This window comes from Vespa crabro, chromosome 10 (genome assembly GCF_910589235.1).
Source record: "Vespa crabro chromosome 10, iyVesCrab1.2, whole genome shotgun sequence".
Classification (NCBI taxonomy): domain Eukaryota; kingdom Metazoa; phylum Arthropoda; class Insecta; order Hymenoptera; family Vespidae; genus Vespa; species Vespa crabro.
The window spans coordinates 5,894,547-5,919,491 of NC_060964.1; the positions used below are offsets into that span (position 1 = coordinate 5,894,547).

Genomic DNA, 24,945 nt, shown 5'->3' on the forward strand with positions numbered 1-24,945 from the left:
TTGTTCATAATAGGAACTATTTCTCTCAGAGACCTCTTTTCAATATTATACATTCCATGAAACACTTAAGACGGTTCATCATCTTTCGCTGGAAGAGTGTATGACTTCAGCGACAAGTACGGTCAAAATATGAACTACAAGCACAAATGAACAACACTCCCACAGCCATGCAATATCATATCAGTTTATATACTTAATTAGCATATACTTGTCTCGTATATAACATAACGATCGGATTAGTTTGGGTTAGAATATATAACTGATTGTAAAATTAATTTAAATGTATATTATTTTATTATTAATTGATAAAATTTTCAATTGATTTACAATACTTTTGATTTGTTCACGTTGTAATTGGATCATAAGCGCCATCTAGTATCCAAAGAATTTTCAGAATAAATCTTGACTTTTTTTTTTTTTTACTTATTATATTTGTACGTATAAAATATCAAATTTTATTGGATTATTACATCATAAGAAGGAATTTTATTTTATATAAATTTCGATAAATTATATTTGAATATTACCTTACTCCCTATAAACGTATTTACAGGTATCACAAGAATATAACCTCGATTGTAATTGAAAAAATTATTCGAATATAATATAAAAATGAAATTCAGTCTTGCTTGTTTTAAAGGACGGCGTCCTCAATCTGAAAAAAAAGTCCCACTTAAAGTTTTTGGTGATTTAGTATTAAATAATTATGTATCTCATAAAGGATCTGATATAACAAGTATGATTTATATATACATATATATATATATATGTTTTTTTTAATATTTTATGATAATTTTATAATAACTTATTATTTTTGCAGATAAAGGTTGTTTACATGAAATGGCAATACTTTTAACATGTCTTAGAGAAAAAGAATTCGATAATTTTGATTGTAAGAAAGAACTCTTATCGTTCGAACAATGTAATCAAAAATTTGCAAATATGAGCAAGAACCTGAAAATTGCACGGTCAAAAACAGTGCCCACTCCTAATTCAAAAGATTTTTCTTCTAAACAAATTAGTTATTTATTAAATTTATATCCCACACGATAATTATAATTATATTTATGTTTATTAAGTATATCAAATAAATATTTAGAAATAAATTAAGATATGTATATCTTTTCAAAATGATTGTTTCTAAAATCTGTCATTAATATTAAAAAAAAAAAAAAAAAAAAAAAAAAAAAAAATTAGAATAAATATTAATTATAACAATTATATACTTACTTATATTTTTTATATTAAATAATAGCATTTTTCATTAAAAAGGATAGAAATTTAAAAAATGATATACAAATATTAATTTGAATTATGCTCCTTCACAGAAGCAGCATGCAAACGTTTAATAGCTAATCTTTCAGAATGACCTGTAAAGTATAATTACTATTAAAAAATATACTTTTACAATAACAAATACTTATAAAAATCATAAACTTACGAATAGGCTTATTATGGTTTTGGTTACCATTGGTAGGTGTAATTATTTGCATTCTATTTAATCGATTTTCTATTCGTCTAAGAACATGAAAACTTTCTAATTGCTTATCTTTATAATAGTAATAAGTATATAGTAATGTAACTGCACATAATGTTAAACATATTTTTCTTATTGACCAAGTTACATATATTATTTCTACCTAAAAAAATTATCAAATATGTACATATATAGTTCATATTATCAAACAGATATAATCCAATTCATATAATAATTAACTTGTTAAAAATGTTCTAATTTTTTACTTTGTCATGTGTAGATTGATGCATAACGTTGTCGTAATATTGAACTAACATTCTTTCTATTGTAATGTTTAAACTAAGAATTGTAAAAAGTGTAACACGAGCATCTGCAGTTCTTTTAGCCGAACTAAATAATGCACAAAGAATACAACTGATAGTATAATAAATAATGGATTGGAACCAAGATACTTCTCCAATAATCCAATTTTGAAAAGTACGTATATAAGAAAAAATCTCATAGAGTAATTCCTTCTGATCTTTTGCTGATTCTCTAAAATATAACAAGGCTTCCATAGAATTTTTTATAAATACTTTTGGTTCTCTCAATAATATTATTAGTATAATACTATTGTAACATACTTAAATTCCATAACCATATCGTTCACAGTTTCAGATGAAGATTTTAATACATTTCCAAGTTCTTTACCATGATCTAAAATTTCATTTTGAATTTTTAATCCTTCTTTTTGACTCTTCAACATCGCACTTTGCATCTCTGATGCCTCTAATAACTGTTCCTTCATTTGAGAAGAAACTTTATATAATCTATATTAAAAATTATATTTAATTTAAATAAACATTACGAAGAAACAATTTCATATATTCAATACTCACGATTTAATGGTATTGTCAGTTTCCACCTGCCATGCTTCATAATTTAAATAAAAACAAATGTGTGTTGTATGTGTATAAAATTCATTATATACATTGAATGCTCTATCTGACATTTGATTAATACACTCTCTAAAAAAAAAAAAAAAGAAAAAACAAAAAAAGTTGCAAATACTCTTATAAATATATTTGGAAAATTAATGACTCAATTTATAAATCATTCAAGAAATTACTTTCGAATATCTTCTGATTTACTAAGATGGCAATCATAAGAGGTATGACCAGAATCCTCCAAAAAACAATTAGCTAATTTTAAAGCTAAGAGAGAATGTTCATTATCATTCAAAGTCTCACAACTATTTTTGATTGATTTAAGTGCATTATACCAACATAATCCATGTTGTGGTAAAGATGATTTAGCTGTAAAAAAAGAAATTTATTTAAAAATATTAAAAAAAAAAAATTTTATAGCAAATCATATGACATACTTGTTAATAATGTGTATTGTTTTTCTCCTAGATTTTTGAGAACTTCGCTTCCTTCTAATGCCAATGAACCGTATATACAAATAATAATTAATACTGTGATCATTTTAATATTTAATTAAACTTATTAATTCCATGAATTTCTAATGCATTTTTCTTCGAGCATTAAATTTTAAAACTTATATTAACAAATCACAGAATGTTTATAATTTAAAGTTATTAACAATTTTGAATAACTACTTTAATAGAAAGAGAAAAAGAGAGAGCCAGAGAAAATTGTATATATTTCAATTTATATGAATAAATATAAAAAATAAATAAAAAAATAAATAAAAAATTATTTTTATATGATAATAAGACGTTCACATATCATAACGAAATAAAATTTTAGAGGACATTTAAATTTCCGAAAAAAATCAAACAGATAGTTTCGATAACTTCAAAACGTCTTTAACAAACACTTTATGATTGGTTAGACGTGAGAATTACGTTTGCTTAAGAAAAATAAAATCATAAAAATATTAGATTAAATGTATGAAAAACTTATTTTTATCTATATCAATAAGAGATATATTTGTTTGTTATTTGACTTATCGTAACAAACATTTAAAATAAATAAAATCTACTTTAAAACAATTACATGACGATTATTCGAATGCATTTATAACACAACAGAAAATGTCGCGTTTGCTTATTGGTCTTTATTAAGTAGACTAAAGGAATAGCCAATGAGAATGTTGCAAGGATAATTGTCGATAATTTTTTAAAAACCTGAGATATATATAAAGAAATTATTAAATGACATATCTCGATAATAAACGTTATTTCATTTTTAACAATGTTCTCGTATTCCTAATAAACTAGACGATATATGAAACGATCAATAGATCGAATACATTAAGGTACGTTTCATGGCGTCATAAAATATATCCGGCGAGAGTAGCGCCGCGGTGCGTTAAACTCAATTACTATTCATTTGAAACTTCATGACATCGATCGATTTATATTACAAAGTAAATTCAAAATGCAATAAAATTTCTCTTTACTATGAAAATATCAGATTGATTAATACTCATCGTTGTACTATTATTATTATTATTATTATTTGTTCTTCTTCTTCTTATTTAAATAAAGAATATTTCCTTTTTTCTTTACTTTTTTTTTTTCCTTTCAATTGTAAAAAGACGTACGAATAATCATCATTTGTAAATTTTTTAAAAGAGAAAAAGGTTTTAACATATTTGAGACATTAGATACACGTTAGGCATTAATTATACGTAAAATGGTGATCTATTAAGGTTCCTCGTCATTGGAAAATATTACACGTGTCCTTTGGCGTGACTCATTACAGCCAAATCATATTTCTTCCATACTTCGTCATTTGGTTGACAAAGTTCAAAGGAACTTTAACAGGATAGATGACTATTTAAAAGATAGAACAACGGTGGTTAGTCGAGGCACCATTGGCAAATGGCCAAACGTCGCTTGCCATTGAATTCGTACGAACCGAAAATAAGTGGTCGGTACGAAGAGACAGGAACAGTGTCATGAGTTCGATCTCCTCGCTTGCCTCTTAAAAGACCGGTTTACCCACCGACGAGTACGGAAACATTTCGGGATCATTGTTCGAGCGAGAACTCGGACTCTCTTCTCTCTCGTCTCAAAAAAGACGTAAAATATTATAACGTCTTAGATTCGAATACGAATCAGGCTAATTGATCGAACGATCGAATTTTTCTAAATGAAATTTAACGATATATTCGTATGATGATAATCATTCGAACGAAAAATATTAACGTCTAGAAAGAAAATAAAAAAGAGAAAAGAGACAGTCGAAACGACAATAGATTATATCTGATAATCTGTTGGAAAAAAAAAAAAAGAAAAAAAAAACGATGCCATTTAGTTTAACCCGTCAAAAAGCAACTACTAGAGGAGACTCATCGTGATCGATCGATCTTTGTATTGGCGATTTGCCGAAGTATCCGTGTGCAAATCATCTACGCTTTGGCTGTTTGACGTCAGAGTCGTAAACCACATCTCGATGGAAGGATTAAAAATACATCCGACCCGGAAAAGTCAGTTGCCAGATAATTGTAGCCCGATAGAAATTTTTCGAAAATTTTCCATTATTAATCGACTATAACGAAGTATCATATATGATGATAAAATAATCATTCGTTTAACATTTATATAGAAAGTATAAAATTTTATCTGATAGAGATAATACAATAAATTGTTAAAACTTTTCCTTTATATTTTCTATTATTTAACTTTATTACTTTTATCTGTTTCGACGTTTGTTCGAAAGTTCGCGCGCATCGAACTTTGAATGTCGTTCTCCCGTTAAAAACAAAAGGATTTTAAATTTCGTATAAAAAAAAAAAAAAAAAAAAAAAAAAAAAAAAAAAAAAAAAAATTAAGAAAAGAACAAAACGACAAGAGATATATTCTTTTTAAAATGTAAAAATGAATTCTCCACGTGGATATAACATGGCAATAGAATTTATGACCTCGATTTCGGAGGAACATTTTATCCAACGATCTCTTCGCATAGCGCATCTCGTGCGTCAAGCGGCCATAATTATTATCCAGTTATTTACACACTAATGCGCCCAGAGAGATGTAGTATCATCGTCGACTCCAGTTACGTATTTTTGTGCGAAAAAGCTGCAAAAAAAAAAAAAGAAAAAAAGAAGAAAAAAAAAGTAGGAAAAAGTGAGAGATGGGTGTTTATTCGGCGCGAATGTCAAGGATTATTAACCTTTAAAAGTTATCATCGGATATGAAATTTCACTCCACCGAGTGAATATTCCTTTTAATAAATTAAATCTTTAATTGACGATAGTTAACACTGATTTTCTTTTTTTCCTTTTTCAAACTATTTTTAATAACCTACCAGTATCATACACACACACACACACACACACACACACAAACGCAGATTAATTTCTCATTTTTCTTTTTTTCATCTAAATTTTAAATAATAATAATATTAATAATAATAATAATAGTAGTAATAATAATAATAATAATAATAATAATAATAATAATAATAATAATAATAATAAACTTTCACAATCGTATTATTTCTTTTTATCATTTCCTCTGATAGCTTTTAAGGGTTAAAGATAGTCCAAAGATCGATATAAAATGAATTGTTTTTGATATTATCCTTTAATCGAGCCATCGCTCCAAGAATTTTCTATAGAACAATGTCATTCCAATATAAGACCACCTGTTAGCTAACACACTTTTTTTCCCTCGATATCTCGAGATATTGATCATTGCCGATTGTAATAAAAGAATAGATGACAAAACAGTTCGAATTTTTGAATGAAATCTTTTGAAAGAGAAACGAATAAGGAAAAAAAAGTAAAAAAAAAAAAAAAAAAAGAACAAACAAAAAGGAATAACACATATTACGCAGAACAAAAGCGGCATCCTTTTAAGGCAATAGAACAGATCCAGTTCTTGCATGTTTTTAACAATTACTTTTAATACGTAGTCGATCGTAATCGTACGAGTTCGACTTCAATTCGTCGATTCGATTGAATACGGCTCGTCATTCACAAAAATTTTGCATTTTTCTCGTGCGTAAAATATTTAAAAGCATAGAACACGTCATCATAATATTTTACAAATCTCGATTATCAATGAAAATGCGTCTCGAATCATTTCTCTCTCTCTCTCTCTCTCTCTCTCTCAATCTCAATCTCAATCTCTCTCTTTCATTTCGATCTATCTCTTTTCGCAAATTACAACGTGAGAGCGGAAGGGACGAATGCTTAAAGAACATAAGGCATTGCTGTTTGAAATATTTAATATTTTTTTCTTTTTTTTTTTTTTTTTTATATTTTTTTTTTTTTCGAACTGTCACAAGCAGCATTTTATATTTCATTTTTCAATCAAGTCGGAGCGCAGTACCTTTAAAAAAAGAGAGAAAAAAAAAGAAAAAGAAAAAAAAAAAGAAAGAAAGAAAGAAAAAAAGAAAATTCAAAGACATTCGCGTTATCGCTCGATGGCACGTGGCGAGAACGCATTACAAGTTAATGAGAAAAAGAGTTTTTTTTTTTATATCTGTGTTTCGTAAAGAATCACTTCGTTTGAATTTTCTTTTAAGCACGCATATTTTTAACCGTGTCGATCGTTCGAACGATAAATACATATTACGATATTACAATCCAGCAGACACGCTGAAGAACGACATAAGCGACACGGTTTTCCTCATCGTCGTCGTTTTTACAAGGAAAGCAAAATCCAAACGCAACGAGAGCGCTTCCCTACGCTTTGCCTGATTAATAACATTCCTAATTAATACTTATATATACATATATATATATATATATATATATATATATATATATATATATATATATATAATGACGTGTGTATGTACCAGAGTAAGAGATCAAACTTTGCATTGTCACTTAAATAAAAAAGACGAAAGAAAAAAAAGAAAGAGATAGAAATAAAATAAAATAAAAGGAAATAAAGAAAGAGAGAATGAAGTTAATCTTAAGAACTTATCTGTTAAATTATATTTTTTGGAGAAGCAGGGTGATGATGATAATAATGATGATAATGATGATGATGATGATGATGATGACGATGGACAATAATGTTACATGACGGTATATGTGTGTGTGTGTATGTATGTATGTATTTATGTGTATGTGTGCACGTGTATGTATCTCTTCTTTCGATTTCGGAATTATTGCCGCTGCAATCGATTTCCGACTAATAAAATATAAATTGCACGAAGAGATATCAATCAATGCTTCGAGAAAAGCATATTTGCTTTTAATTAAACATTAAACCTAATATTATAATAAGTATGATAAAAAAGATAATACAAGAACGCAAGGAATATAAATATAATTTAATAAAATGTGTATGTTTATTATGTACGAGTTTATGTGTACGGTATATGCGTATGTGCGTGCACGAGAGAAATGTGGAAGGACGTTCGTACGAAGATTTTTTCTTTATTTCCCGAAATATTTTTCGTTGTCGTTTGCAGCGGCTATGGCGATCAGCGCGAAATGAATTTTTCCAATGATTTTACAGTGAAAATTGTAAGAAAAGTTGTCTCTCGCCATTAGATACGATTAAAAAACTAGGATATACAAAAACGTTATCGTAGAAAGTCAAACGATAACGTTTCCGCAAAATGGCGGTTAGGGTTTGAATACACGCAGTGACCTAAGAAACCTGTGTATCAGTAAATATTCCTTAAAGGTTAAATGTATATATCCGTAATGATCCGTGTTATGTATAGAATGTGTGTATACAGACTATATTCGATACGTCCTAAAGTATTGTTTTTTCGTGTTATGTGTGCATGTACGTGTATGAGAGACGCGTCTTGTACTTTTTCTTTTTTTGTAGAATAATTCCTCTCTTTTGTCTTTCTTTTTTTTTTTGTATTATTTCGTTTCGTTTTTTCTTCTTCTTCTTTTCTTCTACTACTTCTTCTTCCTCTTCTTCTTCTTCTTCCTCTTCTTTTTCATCTTCTTTTTCTTCTTCTTCTTCTTCTTCTTCAACATTACGAACGTTCATGCGAGTGTTTGCGAAATTACAATTGGCAGCATGCTTATTTCCCTTTTTTCTTTCGTTTCTTTCACCTCTTTACTACTATTTCTTCTTTTTCGTTTAAATACAGATTTTCCATAGAGACATACTACACATATGCATCTATGTACCTACATATATATATATATATATATATATACATATACACGCTATTGCACGACGATCGAACGCAAATAAAACCGACTTATTCGTGCATTTTGTGAATTTTATCGGAATGTTTATATTATTTATGTATGTATGTATGTATTTATTTATTTATTTATTTATTTATTTATTTATTTATTTATTCATGTATGTATATATCGTGTTCCCTTTAAGTAAACACACGATCGCAAGAAAAACGGAAAAATATAAAGATTTTTAACAACTTCTGGGTGTATTGTCATTGGATCCTGTGAATGATTTTTTTTATTCCTTAAGTATCTTGCGCCTGCATGAACGTACTTACATACCATTCATCGAAAAGTAACTATTCTCAACCACAGGGATAAAAATGATATATTATATACAAAGTTTCAATATATATACATACACACATATATATATATATATATCGATTTGATACAAGAAGAAAAACAATAAAAAGTGATACACGGGCCAATGAAATGCACAGTGTCGGAGGAACGGCTCGACGAGTAACAACGTACAAATATTTCATTATATGCATCTATGTATGTATGTATGTATGTATGCAAGTATGTATGTATGCATGTATGTATAAGCAATGTCGCGTACAAATCAATAAGTGTTCTATCTCCGAAAGCGGAGGAACGTGAGAGGTAAAACGTGTCTATTCGTAGTTATTTACCAAACAAAAAAAAAAAAGAAAAGAAAAAACAAAGAAAAAAAAGAAAAAAAAAAAAGGAAAAAAAAGAAAAATAAATCTATCGTTCTCGTTATTGCCAAAAAGGATCGATCAGTATTGTATTCCGATTCTCTCTCTCTCTCTCTCTCTATCTATCTATCTCTCTCTCCCTTTCTTTCTTTTTTTCTTTTCGATCATCCTACTTACAAAACATTTCAAGTATCTTCGTTCGTTCACGTTGTGCCGAATACGAATTTGAATATAAAGATTTTATACCTGAATAAATTATACACATATATATGTATGTATGTATTTATGTATATATATATATATATTTATGTTGTTTGTTCGTTTGTATGTTGTATTTCTTTTTGTATGTATGATACATATATCTACGTACGTACGTACATCGATCTCATACACATTTCTCGTAGAAGAAAATAACAAAGGACAATGATCGAATTGATCATCGATCCAAGCCGCGAACTAAGAAGCACGACGAAAATGCACAAAGACAGACAGACAGACAGACAGACAGACAGGCATACATCATACATACATACAAACATACATACATACATATATAGAAACACGCGGTCTCACACAGAAAATTCTCTTCAACCTGACTTAGAGAAATGAAGGAGAAGGATGATTCGTCGATTGATCGACATTACAAGATTAGGAGCAAGTTCACAAGGCAAGGGGGGAGGGGCGCGCGTTCAATGAACTTTAAAGCACCTCGCCACATATATTTTACTTATGTTTTTATGTATATATATATACGTCGTTTATATATATATATATATATATATATATATATATATAACACGCGCCATAATGTTTATTCCTAGCGAATAATTACGAAATTCTTAATTATCATACAAACGCCTTATCGCATTATACATATACATAATTATTATATAGAAATCTTTTACAGTCTCTCGTTTTCTCTATCGCGCTTTATTTTACTTTCTCTTTCTTTCTCTCTCTCTCTCTCTCTCTCTCTCTCTCGCTTTCTTTCATATCTTTTATATCAACATTTCACTTTCTCTCTCTCCCTTGCATTCTATCACTCTTATTCACATAGTTATCATATAAGACTATCGTGTTAACTAGCTAAAACGTAATATACATATACGTATGCGCGATCGACCGAGATATTTTTATTTTCTTTCTTACTTCCGAGTTTTAGTAACTTCAATAGTCTTATCATCGGCACAACGTAGAAGGGAAAACATTGTGCGGCTATTTTTCCCTTTTATAGTTTTTTCCGTTATTTTATAAAGCATAGGGTTATATTATATACTTTTCTATTCTTATTTTCATTTGACTTACTTGCTCGCGAACGACGCCGTATCTAGAGCTTTCTCTTTTTACCGCGAGCTTAAACACATAATCGTACATATCTATTTACGTAGGTATGTATGTATTTATGTATGCATTTATGCATGCACATATGTATGTATGTATATATGTATGTATGTTAACATTTCTCCATGTATATATAAAATTATCGCGAGCTTATTATTAAGTTCTATATAATTTAATCACAATACCAATTGAATTATTTGTCGAAAGGCAAATATATTTTTTTTACAAACAGTTCTCTCGATGTCTGATCCCACTATAATATTTTCTCCTAATTTCTTTTTTTTTTCTTTCTCTCTCGCTTTCTCTCTCTCTCTCTCTCTCTCTCTCTCGTTATATTTTCTAGATTATTTTATTATTAATGATGTCTTATAGCGTTCACGAATTACAAACGACTATTTATCATTGTTCAAAGGTCTAGCCGGATAATAGTGTCAATTTGGGTTAATTTCGCATTTGTATTTACTTATCAAATTTTTCTTATTTCGATAAAAAGTAATCGATAGAAAAAGTTTTGCAATTTCGTCCGCAGCTTTTATCGCGTTTCTTCGATCTTTTAAATGGTCAGTATTCCTTTCTGTACGAGAGTAATGCGATAAAAGAAATTGAAAGAGGGAGAAGAAAAATAAAATAAAATGGAATAAAATAACCAAAAAAAGAAGAAGCAAAGAAAAGAAAGAGGGAATAAAGAGAATAAAAAAAAAGAAAGAGAAAAAAAAAAGAGAAAAAACGAATTCTGAAACAAAACGAAACAAGATTTTATCACATTTCTTACATTCGAAAGCAACAAACCGAACGGAGAGCGCACTTTTCTTTTCTTATTTGCTTCGCTTCGTTGCGAATCAATCGAAGTAAAAAGATCCTTAGCACGTCTTTCTTTCTTTCTTTCTTTCTACACTTCTTCCTATCTTTCTTTCTTCATCTTTTTCCCTTCTCTCTCATATATAAAATTTATAATTGTATTTTTTATAATTGCGTTTTCTTTTTTTTTTTTTTCTTTTTCTGATTGGAGCATGAAAAAATTCGCGAAAGGAGAAAGGCCGTTTCGCGGATCGAAAAATTACGACCGCATTTCCCCTCATGAAAGGTCTGCCGTACGAAAGTATATATATATATATATATATTTCGAAAATGGAGATTAAAAGAAAGAAAGGGTGGGGTGGAGGGGGAGGAGGAGTGTATGGAAAAAAAAAGAAAAGGAAAAAGAACGAAAAAAATTCTTCGCGGTTCAGACAGCATCGTACCTGTAATTATATACACACACTATCTTTAAGAAGATTCTCGATATCAAGATAAATGAAGGACTTCGAGATCCTTCGAGTGCTAAGACCGTTGGTAAAAAATTCCAAGAATTATTGTACGTTCGATCGTATGGAGAAAGAAAAAAGAAAAAGAAAAGAAAAAAGAAAAAAGACAAAGGAAGAGAGAGAGAGAGAGAGAGAGAGAAAGAGAGGGAGAGAGAAATGGTTGAACAATGGAAGGAAAAAGGAAAAGAAATTTGTATGCGATTACTTGAGGAATGAAGATTTCATTTCCGGTCTAATGAAAAAGGAATTCTACGTGAATCGTGGTAATGTTAAATCGGTGATAAATTAAAAAGGAATTGACGTGCTTCTGAATGATCTAGTTTCTTTTTCCTATCTCTTTCTCTCTCTTTCTCTGTTCTATGCACAAGGATGTAAGTAAAGATAGAAAAGGAGATGTACATAAGTGCAACGTGAGCATGCACGCACGTACGTATGCAGGAGTACAGCAGTTGACGTACTACGTTCGTACGCTTCTTATGGAAAGGCGGACGGCGAGCGACTACCAGACAATCGTAACACGAACACCCTCGTTTACCTTGAGTAGGAGTCCTCCCGACCTTGAAATCGTCTGCACTTACATCGTACGATATTTACGCCCAAAGCTATCATTTATTATACCTTATTTGGCATCGTAACGCTTTGCACGAGAGAACTTATCTTTTTTTTTTCTTTTTTTTTTTTTTCTTTCCGGTTTCTCTTTATATATATATATATAAGTAGCAATTCGTTAGAAAGTAAGGAAATCACTTAAGGGTTTCAAAATAAGAAACAACGGTCCTAAATAAAAGGGATAGATAAATAGAAAGAAAGGAAGAGAGAGAGAGACAGACTACAGATCTCTTGTGTCCTTTTTTTTCTGATCAAAGAAGAGAGATCATATATATATATATATATATTGGCAATGATAATCAACACGTTGATGCTTGAGAAGCCAAGGTCGAGTGTGGCAAACAACGAAGTCCCTAACGTTAATCACAGTATTAATATAATAATAGTAATGATGATGAGGATAATAATAATAATAATAATAATAATAATAATAATAATAATAATATTAATATTAATAATAATGATAATAATAATAATAATAATAGTGTTACAAGCGAACGGATTCCTGGTGATAAGTTACAATTAACTCTCTTTCTCGCGATTCTGCCAATAAATGCTTACGTATATAATATTTTCGTATTTAAATAAATCGTGGACACGTGTACGGTATAGTGTTTGTATATTTTTGTAATTTATGTAAATGCATACGTACGTACTTATATCACACTCATTAAGCACTTTCGAGCTCGTAGTAATATTTTATCGATTGTGATCGCATTTGGAGAAATACGACTTTCGAAAATTCACATCGAGTCTCGAAAGGAATATGCTCGTGCGTGTACGTGTATTTTTTGTGTATTATATGTGTGTGTGTGTGTGTATTTGTATATATATATATATATGTGTGTGTGTCGTGTATGATATTGGTATACGGTGGTACTTCGCTCTGACGTAACTCAAGGTGATCTCGAAGAAAATGAAGAGACTAGGCACGTAAATAAGATGAGCGCCCGTATATATATATATAAATTTTATATATATAAAAAAAAAACAAAGAGAAGAAAAGTTCGAGCGATAAAACTTATAAAAGAAGTTATTGGCAGTGGCGTGTCGATCGATCCTTGACAGACGTCATAGCGCAAATTACAGAATATATATATATATATATATATATATATATATATATATATATATGTATATATATATACCTTAGTTATTTAAATGCTTGTCGAAGTATCCTCGTGTCACCGTAACCGAACCACCAACCTGTTCTTATGACCCACCCCCATATTTTACGTATCTTTTTTCCTCCATCTTACGTTTCTCTTGGGAATATAAAATCGACTATTAGCATTTATCAACCAATTAATTTTCTTCTCCTCCCCTCCCTTTCTTCTTTTCTTTTTTCCTTTCTTTCTTTCTTTCTTTCTTTCTTTTCTTTTGCGCACGATGAATCACGAAAGATGAAAAAGCACGGATACGATAATACACTTCGTAAGGAAGAATGCTCGATATGATCAACGAGTTAATGCAACGTTTTACGAACACCACACTTTATATGTTCTTCTCGTAACCACGATGGCAACTTTCTACTCTTTCTCGCTATATATGCGCATAATAATACATATCTTATTAAATATTAGCGCGGCTTTTTATAATTAGCGTTACAGCGCGATATAACTTATATTTTTATTTCTTTTTTTATCTGATTATATATATATATATATATATATATATATATATATATATTTTCTTTGCCAATATAAATGACAGTACGGTTTAAATTCCATATCACATAACGTTATCCTGTTCGGTATCAACTGTCGACAACCGAATATCACTCCGTTTCTTTGATTGCCTCGCTGCTCGCTGCTGTCATTCCTAATCATACAAAATAGCTCTTTGAAAGCATTCAATATCGACGATGTCATTATTATATAAATATTTAATTATCAGAATACGCTTGATCTCATTTTACCAATAAGAAACATTAAAATAAGCAAATAATTTCGATGAATTTCCGATTAAATACAACGTCGTAGCAGATTGTAGTAAAAAATTAATTAAAAAGAAAAGATATTACTTCAGGACAGCAAACCTTTCCGATCGGCATGATGAATGGCATCTGGCTGAATGGCATCGTCGAAACCAATTCTCTTATATTTTTTCTTTTCTTTTCTTTAATTTTTTTTTTTTTTTTTTGATTCATGAAGGAGAATCATCGAGAAAAAGATGTGCGGAACACGTTTTTACGATTTTTTTTCTTTTTTACTTTTTTTTTTTTGACTTTTTTTCTTTTTTTACTTTTTTTTCGTTTTGTGTTTTTTTTTTCTTTCCTTTTTTTTTTTCCCATTAACGCCTATACGTCGATTATCGTTCGTATCACATTTTCGAAGTCTTTGGGAATAATGTTCGCATTTAATTAAAAATAACCCTCACCTATGTTTTTTCATCAGGCGGAAGCGTGTATAACCGGTAATACAAAAATCAGAATGAATTCTACTCAACATATGTATTTATATGTGCACTCGAGCATTTATAATATACAAACATTCCGCGATGAATATTCGTTCATCGCTTTTACTCTTGTGCAACGTATATTACGTATACGTATAATAAGTATTGGATACGAATTGATCTTTACGTTCGATTATACGATTATAAAATATCCTCATTTGTTACGCGTGAATAATCATTTTAAAAAGCACACCGAAACGTGATTATTACTTATCTCGATGTGCCATGTAAAAATTAAAGAAATACTTTCGATAATTCGAAAATTCAATAAAATTTTCGTAAAAGAGATTTTCTCGTTGAAAATTATTATAGTCGGATTATGTAATACGACATATATACGACTTCCTCTTACATTTTGTACAAAATAAATTATTCATCGTTAAAGACTTTCATAATTTTCTTTCGCCAATATAATATATATATATATATATATATATATATATATATATATATATATATATATATATATATATATAAATACGTACAACTTCACTTATATCTACAATGCAATATATACAATTATATATTAATCATTGAAAAAAGATTCAAAAAGGAAATCTTTCTAATTTTTTCCCTTGCGTTCAATGATATTCTCCGATATGCAAATTAAGAAGGTCAAGTGTCTCAAGATCGATAGGAAGAATAGTTGAGGTTTCATGGGACAATTTAATATTACTTTTACGATAACCGTCACGCGAGATTCCTTAAAGACAGTGAAATGATAAAGAATATTATTGAATTTAATTTAAATATGTATTTCTCGTGACACGAATTTAACCCCAGTCAGATTTAATGATATACGCCTAGAAGAAATTCATTGTACAATTTGTTTTACTTACTATACAGTCACAGAGTTAGAAACCCTTTCAATCGAGTATTCCGGATCGATTCATTGACGATGTTATACACGCTTATGAACCCTTCGCATTCCCCGACTTCTCTGGCACAATAACCTAAAAGTCAAGACAATGTAATAAATGTCGATATAAATGAGGTTTCGCACGATACCAATTCACCGATGGCAAGTAATGCCTATGTATTTGTATTTATGCGCTTACGACGGCCTTCGTAGTTAGTGAATAATACGATTGTTACAAAAGATCCAGCAATGACAACAGGAGCAAACGTTCAGCGGCTAAACAAAAGAAAACTGAGCACTAGCATACTATACGATACTAAAATGAGAAAGAGAGTCGTGCTTTCGTGGATAAGAGCTAGGGATAGACTAGTCACTCCGACGAATATCACGTATTATTTATACATCTAAATTAAATTTTGTGCCTTAACGTTATCACGAATTCAGCGTCACAATTAAAAATCGAATTACGACATCGATAAAATGCAGCGATATTACACACCCGGTTAAAGACCAATTTCTTTCAGATCGGACTAACAAAAAAACAAAAAAAAAAAAACAAAAAAAAATAATAATAATAATAAAAAGAAACGAAATAGGTCTAAAAAGGTTCGAATGTAGGTCAATCTCTCTCGTAATATGCGAAATCACTTATATCACTAAACGCTCGCCTAGAACGTATAGGGCGAGGTCATTCATCGCACAGAGTGTTTGTATTCTGGCAAAGCTTCGAAGGATCGTTAACCTTTCAATTTCACGACCCTTCCTCGTTCACCTTGACGTCAATGTTACCGTCTGCGCACGGTTTCCAAGGTCAACGCTACTCGAAGTTATTAACGAACATGACGGCAGTGGCACACGTGTGAGCCGACGTCCTCATATTTCGGCGTAACGTCTGAGTTCTTCGATAAACTCTTTGCTTAATATCACGCGACTCAAAGCACTCGAAGGACCGTGCGAACTATGACTGTCATGAGAAGAGGATCCATGGGAGGAAGATCCATGAGAAGATGATCCATGCGACGATCCGTTGCTTTGATGTTGCTGTTGCTGCTGCTGTTGTTGCAATTGATGACTGGCGCCATGTTGTTGCTGTTGAGATCCAGCAGTGCCGACCGAATTCAAGGACTGATGACTGCTAAGACTCGGCTGATGATTCGAGGAAACTGCATGAACCGTTGTTTGAACCGACGTCGTATTGCCAAAAATACCCGACTGGGGATGCCTTGAGTGTATAGTCGATCTGCGACAATAGAAATCATTCAACTGTTGTTGTTGTTGTTGCTGCTGCTGTTGCTGCTGCTGCTGCTGTTGTTGTGGCTGTGATTTTTGTCGCACTTTGTTTCTAGTCGCCGCAGCGTTGACGTTCGTTGACTGAAGGGTATTGCTCCTAGCAGTGGCCGCTACAGCAGCGACGGCAGTAGTAGTCGTGGTAGTGGCCGTATTTATGGCTGTAGTGTTGATGGTGGTAGTGGTAGCCGTGGTGATGGTTTTGCTACCTGAAGAAGCTGGCGTTCTTAGACCAGTAACGGACGTTCGCGGTGGAGGAAAGTAATCGTCGTTGATCTTTTCCGAGGGTGGCTTCGGTAATCTACGCCGTAACCAAGCATGCCTGAGTGCCATCCTGGGTGTCATCCTTAGTTTTGGATCCCACTCGAGGCAACCCCTTATGAAATCGATGAACATGAGATCGTCACAACCTTTCAATGCCCGTTTCCATTCTCTCGAACCCGGTGGGCCACGGAGTTTTCCTCTCCTCGATAGGCCACCACCAAACCGTGCCGTACCGTCTGATAGCGTTGTCACCGTACAGTACCTCGGATAACCTTTCGAACTGATGAAATTTCGACGGCGCTTTGCATTTTCTAGCAAGTAGGCTGGCGGCATACCTAGGAGTTCGATTATGCACGCCAGTTGATCCGCCTCATCTTCACCCGGCAACAGCGGGATCCCAGTGAATAGTTCCGCGAGAATGCAGCCTAGACTCCACATGTCGATCGGCATGCCGTATCCAGCACCAAGGATCACCTCCGGGGCCCGGTAGAAGCGGCTTTGTATATACGTGTAGACGCGCCGGTTCTCGTAGCAACTCGAGCCGAAGTCTATCACCTGGACATACGAGTGGGCAGTGGTTATTAATAAAGTACACTCCCATAACGATCGCATCGTATGCTTCGTTATTGGACGCTAGCTCATATAAGATATATTACTAGGACACGATCATTATTTTCTTTAGATTATTTTATTATTTTTCTGCGAACTCTTCCTGTGAATATGTTCCGCCATATTCACCGTTCACGCGATCGCGATAAAGAATTTCCTCTATGTTCTTTTATTTATTAAAAACCGGATTTTCGTGATAAAATATCTCTGAATGAAGAATGAAGACATCGTATAATTTTACGAAATGTGTCTATATATATATATATATATATTTGTAATGTTTATGAAAAAAGATGTATATCTAATACAATTCATTATTTACGAACGTTTGATAACAAAGAATATATTTTTATTGTAAATTAAATATTGAAATCTCAATCTAATGATAATACGGTAATTTTGAGACGTTGCTTTAGATTTTCTCGTTTACTGACCTAGTTTAATATTTTAAGCAACGACGTTTCTTCAAGCATAGCTAAGACTTAAACATTGGACATTATCCAGAATTATACTCGGTCATCTCTTTATTAGCTCGTCACGTTCCTTATGCATTTATGCATCTATCGCATTAATTATAAGCTATCAGATGTGATGGATAAAACAAAACAAAAAAAAAAAAAAGAAAAAAAAGAAGAAAAAAGGGGAAGAAAAAAGAAAAAAGAAAGAACTTAAAAACGCGTATCGTGGCTTAAAATAGAATAAAAATATCTTAAGTTATATCGCAAATTGGCAAAAAATCAACGTGTTCTACTAAAACATTTTACAAATGCTAATTGCAATAATTAATAACGATTCGAGCAGTTCATCTTCGTTTTCTGACAAAAATACACGCGTCCGTTTGATCGAGGATGCGTCATTGTCAAAAAAAAAAAAAAAAAAAAAAGAAAAAAAAACAATATGTTCAAATCGATTTTAAAAATGTATGTATTATCCTCTACAGTATATTTTTATGGGATAGGATTTTTATTGCCACTTCCCTTGGGATAACATGAATGTTAGTTAGAAAATATATGTCCCTAAGATGTGCAAGTCTATTTGTCTGGATAATAATAGCTTATCTGTGACATAGTTTTAACGATTAAATTTCTCAATATCACTTTTACAATATACCTATATAATGTTTATGTGTACAATGACCGCAAGATTAATACTGAAACATTGTTGCGTTCAGTAAGGTATTAATTTCATGAAGGTTTTCCAACTCTATTTACCGCATGAATGCATTTCACCGTACTAATTATGAATTCGCAACTTTATCCAAGGGAGGGAAAAGGGGTAACATGCGATAGGAATTATTATTATTATTATTATCATCATCGAACAAACCTTAACGATTTTAACTTTCGGTATTGGGTTCAATCGTATTGTGTGTTAGTGACTTTTCACAAAAGGGATCAGAATTTATCAAGTTGCCAACAATTTATATTTTTTATGATGTTCCCTATAATATAAAACATAAACGATACGAGGAAAAGGGAAAGAAAGGGATTGAAAATATTTAACTTGCAGTTTCCCTTTCGTCACGGTACGAGAATAGAGATAAAAAAAAAAAGAAAAGAAAAAAGGTCATTCCCTTAATTGGAGCGGGTGTTTCGCTTCGAAGGTAACAGGTGGTACTTATACAGGCGGTCGCACTTGGCCGTGCGAAACTAATGCCGAGCTCAAAGAGACTCGGTAAAGTGTTTTTTTAGTCGATGTTAAAAAAAAAAAAAAAAATAACATTCTGCTAATTCTTCGAATAATTTATATACGACTAAAGACAATGGCAAACAAAATTGTAAGATCTCATTTGTATATCACGTACTTATATATATGTGTGTGTGTGTGTGTGTGTGTGTGTGTGTGTGTGTGTGTGTGTGTGTGTGTGTGTGTGTGTGTGTGTATATATATACACGATCATTATATCGTTTATATATATTTTATTTGTGGATGTAATGTTTGTTAGAAATAATTTTTTGTCAAGATAATTAGCAATTGTAATGATTAAAATAGAAAATAATAAATGATTGTTGATTTTACAATTTTTAATTTTTTCTCAGTCTCTCAGTCTCTCTCTCTCTCCCAGGATCTCTCTCTCTCTCTCTCTCTCTTTCAATCTCTTTTTTTGTCTTTTACAAGAATCGATGCACGAAAATAGAAATCAAACGGTATATAAAATACTTTACAGCGTAACATCCATCGAGTCAGGAATGATACATTCAAATAAACTGTCACCTGAAAATATATACGCCGAACAAAAACGTAAAATCGGTTTTATGAAAAATAACAAAGCTGCCAATCAAAACGAGACCCGGTATTTGCTTTTGATGGCTTCGTATCATGTTGTACGAATGCATTATATACCTATTGTACATGGATCTCTTTTATTGATCCCGTTAAATACTCGATAACGAACCTTGACCTTATCCAGAGATTTTCTATTAATTCTTTTTTTTTTTTTTTTACGCACATCCACAAGATTTAAACGTACGAAGCAAAGATTTTTTTATATACATTGAAAACTTTCGTTCAGAATAATCGAACACAATTATCCATATTATTTCCTTTTAAACAAACTTTACAAAGTTATTTTATAACGGCTTAATCTCGGCACGTAAAAAGAAAGGTGTTAGGGGAGAAAAAAAAAAGAAAAGAAACGAAAAGAAGAGAAAAAAAAAGAATGAACAAACGTACAAACAAATTTCAATATATTCGCATCGTGACAAAGTTATTTTATAACGGCTTAATCTCGGCACGTAAAAAGAAAGGTGTTAGGGGAGAAAAAAAAAAAAGAAAAGAAAAGAAGAGAAAAAAGAAGAATGAACGAACGTACAAACAAATTTCAATATATTCGCATTGTGACAAATAATAAGTAAAAATATTAGAATTATATTCGACATAGTCATCGTAGATTTTACGAAACGAGAAACGTTCAATTCCATTGCATCATTATGATCTGTAAATATGTAAATTGTTGATACGTAAGTAATATTATGCAACAATGACGAACGGTAATAGTGTTTGTACAGTTATAACTTATGTCGATATTATGTACTTCGTCGACGATAATATCGACGATTTTGTAATAGTTCCTTTTCTTTTCTTTTCTTTTATTCTTTTTTCTCTTTTTTTCCAAGGACAACGAGGAAGTGGCTCATCGATAAAAGTAGTAAAACTAATCGATGTCGTCTTATCGTACCGCTCGTTGCTTCGTATCGTTGGGGAGAGAAAAAAGAAAAAAAGGAAAAAAGAAAAAGAAGAAGTTTCACGCCCAACGATATCCAACGTTGTATAGTTTCTTCCCCTTTACGATTTCTTTCGTACCAGAAAGATAATAATCCTAAGGAGTACTAACATTGAGTCATCGTCGTCGAAATGGAAGGATAGTTTGTTGGTTGGTCTATGAGTCGGTGCCATTGTCCCTAAGTGACCCCCTCACCCTACACCTTTCATCCGTTCCGTAACGATCGATAGTGCTTTTAGGAAGCTTCGTAGAGAGAGAGAGAGAGAGAGGCAACGTCCACGTTAATATCTATGGGAGTTTCTCACGCGTTTTATTCTTTCTCTTCTTTTAAACAATCACGAAAAATTTATAAACAAAAATCGACACACGAAACGAATAAAATTTTCATTGTATTTAATATACAATAATCATATACGATAATACGAATAAACAGTACATAACTATACATATGTAATGTACTAATGGAAAAAGTGTACATACATGGAAAATGTTCCATATATATATATATATATATATATATATATATATATATATATATATATATATACATATATATACTAAGCTACTACTAGATAGACAGAAAATGTTATTCGCAAGTAGGCCATCACGAATTACACGCAGCTACGGTAAGTGCACGTTTTACGAGCATACTGAAAGTTTGCTGTTCGGAGAAAGAGAGAGAGAGAGAGAGAGAGAGCCCATGCATCTAACCCGGGGGTCAGAAAGTCGAGTCTCAAGGTCGACCGATGCATCTGACCGGAAATACTTCAGCTGCCTCCTTTCGTTAATACATACTTCCATCTTTAACACTTACACACGAAATGATCCCCATCGATCCCATGCCTATATGAGAAAGAACGAAACGAATTGTTTTTTTTTTTTTTTATTTTATTTTCTCTCTTTCTCTTTCTTTCTCTCTCTCTCTCTCTTTCTGATAGCAATCTTCTCACCCTTTCGTGAGAAATAAAAGACAAAAAATGTACAACGATAAAACAATCAATAAGCTAAATAGCCATTAAATCGACTAAACTTAAACTATAGAGAAACTATAAAGGCGGAGAAAGTAGAAGAAAAGGGGGGAAAATAGAGAAAAAGACGGACATGAATAGAAAAAAAAAAAAAGAAAAGAAAAAAAAAACAAATGAAAATTCGATTTTTCATTGAAACAAAAACACTATTGTTATAAACAATGTAACGAAGGATAAACATGGAATGGTAAAAGGAAAGTAAAAGGAAATGAGAAAAAAAGCTTGAGAAAAAAAAAAGAAAAAGAAAAAAAAAAAGGAAAAAAGAAGAACTTTAAATAACATTTTTGTATAGGACGTAACGACCGAACGTGTATTCGTTGCGATAGTAGATTTCTTTTGAACAAACCAACGTAAATCGGTCGTCTATTTCTAGCGAATATAAAATCGAAATATTAATATTTATATATATATATATATATATATATATATATATATATATATATATATATAACGAAGCGACCAACACAGTCCTGCTCTTGACATCCATAACGCCGATATAATAAAATACACGGATTTTCTCTGTCGACTATGACGTCCTCCTTTTTCCACCCCCTATCTTTTATCTCACTTTTACAAACACAAACATACACACAAAGAGAGAGAGAAAGAGAGAGAGAGAGAGAGAGACGCACGCACACGACACGTGAACGCGCATCCGCACGCTCACTCAGTCACGCTCTTTCTCATTTCCACTAGAGGCTTATTGCGCGTGTTTCCTTCGAACGTCCTCTTTCTTTCTTTCTTTAATCAAACGCGCTGTCGACATTTTTTCTCGTCGACGCTCGGCAACCCTGGGGCGATATGTATTTAAAAAAAAAAAAAAAAAAAAAAAAGAAAAAAAAAAGAGAAGAAAAAAAAGAAAAAAGAAAAAAAAAGAAGAAAAAAGAGGGGTGAAAAAGAAAAATGAAAAACGAAGGGAGAACAAAAAAAAGATTACCTGGCTTGCTTTGTCAGATAATTAGAACAAGCTATGTTACCTTCCAAACGATTTCTCTTTCTCTCTCTCTCTCTCTCTCTCTCTCTCTCTGTCTCTCTCTTTCTTTCTCTTTGTTTCTTTCTCTCTGTCTTTATTGCTGGACGTCCTTTACAGAAAGACCGATGGAAATGGTGCAAAGCCAAAGTGATAACTACTGTTCGAAAATCCAATATTTATTCAACGAAAACACCGACAGTTTAAACATCTTATAATCATATATTGGCTATTAATTTTTCCAATGATAAGAGATCATTTCCCTCGACATTTATTTAACTTTAACAGATGACAATTTGAACTACGTTCAATATTTACTACGTGATTTCGTCCTTTTGACATCGCATTTCCCTTTCTTGGATCTCTCTCTCTCCTTTCTCTGATTTTACGATAAAACTCACGATGAACTTTTAGAATGATCGATCGTACATATGTATATACTATACTGATCGTAATCTATATTTGATAATAATAGTAATATTAATGATAATAATAATGATGATGATGATAATAATAATAATTGTTCATCAAATTAATTTCGATGGAATATTATTAGATAAATATTAATCTCCAATTAAATCCTTGCAAATACAATGATTATTTATTGATGAATTAGATCGTTCGTAATAAGATTTCAAGATACCAACATATCTATACCTTCAATCTATACCTTTTTCAAATATTCACTATACACGGAACATCTTCGATCAGTTTTCTCGTTTCTAAATCTACGTAACATTAATTCTTTAAAATGTATGATACCCGATAAGTTTGAAATTAATAAATTATCGATATAATTTTGTTAACAACATAAAATATAATTAGAGAAAAAGAAAAAGAAACATATATATATATATATATATATATATATAAATTTAATGAAAGTTAAATTTGAAAGTTTCCTTTCATCTTAACGGACTATTTCCGTTAACAAGTTGAAAGCCAACAATAGACTTTGTGTTTTCATTTACATCGTAAATCGAGCTTACCGCACGATTCCCTTTCTCATCGGGACAAGAAAAGCCCTGCGGCAGGTAGATATTTTCCTGCATCTCTTCTTCCCATCATCGTCCTCAATGCGGCGAGTAATTTCGAAAAAATTCTAAATGAATTCGTGTTCCGGTCGATCGTGCGCGGTCATCGCCGTGTTTTACTCGATTGCTATCGTACGGAAGATAAAGAAGAAAAGAGAAAGAAAGAAAGAAAGAAAGAAAGCAAGAAAGAAGGAAGGAAATAAAGAAAGAGAGAAAAAAAGGAAAGTGAATGAAAGAGAGATAGAGATAGAGATGGATATAGAGATAATGATAGAGATAGAAATAGAGAGATATAGAGAGAAAGAGAAAGAAAGAACTTTAGCAGTTTATCGCTCCGTCGCTTCGTATACTCCGTCGAAAAGGTTGGAAAGCTAGCTTCAATTAATTTTCAATTACATCTAGCCATAATTTAACTCCTCTATTTCCGTTGGTCACGCGACGCTGCACTTGACGCACGATCAGTTTCTCTACATCATCATTGAGCCGGAGAAAGAAGAGGGAAGATCACCGAAGAACAACCGAACAATAAAGAGAAAGAAAAATACAAACAGATAGATCAGACCAGACTAGACCAGACCAGACCAAGCCAAGCCAAACCAGATTAGATCAGATCAGAGTAAACAGAGAAAGATATAATAAAAAGAGAGTGAGAGAAAGAGTACGGATTTTCAGGATAAATTGGACTTCAAAGCC

General features: G+C 31.6%; 3 protein-coding genes across 5 annotated transcripts in view; 1 reads left to right on the forward strand and 2 right to left on the reverse strand.

Moving 5' to 3' along the window:
• Positions 1-286: 286 nt before the first annotated feature.
• LOC124427677 lies at positions 287-1,106 on the forward strand. Of its 2 annotated transcripts, XM_046970898.1 has the most exons (3): positions 287-434; positions 554-736; positions 821-1,106. In XM_046970898.1, the coding sequence occupies exons 2-3, from the start codon at positions 613-615 to the stop codon at positions 1,051-1,053; spliced, it is 357 nt and encodes a 118-aa protein (XP_046826854.1). In that variant the 5' UTR covers positions 287-434; positions 554-612; the 3' UTR covers positions 1,054-1,106. The 2 variants fall into 2 exon arrangements, with proteins under 2 accessions (XP_046826854.1, XP_046826855.1); XM_046970899.1 differs by lacking the exon at positions 287-434 and having other exon boundaries at positions 445-736.
• An 85-nt stretch (positions 1,107-1,191) lies between these two features.
• Positions 1,192-3,108, reverse strand: LOC124427674. Of its 2 annotated transcripts, XM_046970894.1 has the most exons (7): positions 2,841-3,108; positions 2,586-2,772; positions 2,356-2,484; positions 2,101-2,286; positions 1,744-2,011; positions 1,442-1,640; positions 1,192-1,370 (listed from the first exon to the last, which is right to left on the reverse strand). In XM_046970894.1, the coding sequence occupies exons 1-7, from the start codon at positions 2,941-2,943 to the stop codon at positions 1,303-1,305; spliced, it is 1,140 nt and encodes a 379-aa protein (XP_046826850.1). In that variant the 5' UTR covers positions 2,944-3,108; the 3' UTR covers positions 1,192-1,302. The 2 variants fall into 2 exon arrangements, with proteins under 2 accessions (XP_046826850.1, XP_046826849.1); XM_046970893.1 differs by having other exon boundaries at positions 1,303-1,640.
• Positions 3,109-5,995: 2,887 nt separating this feature from the next.
• Positions 5,996-24,945, reverse strand: part of LOC124427668 (dual specificity tyrosine-phosphorylation-regulated kinase 2-like) — a 33,072-nt gene continuing 14,122 nt past the window's right edge. The window contains exon 2 of the mRNA XM_046970880.1: positions 5,996-17,943. Coding sequence (XP_046826836.1) covers positions 16,711-17,943 — 1,233 coding nt within the window. The 3' untranslated portion in view covers positions 5,996-16,710. The remainder of the gene's footprint in view (positions 17,944-24,945) is intronic.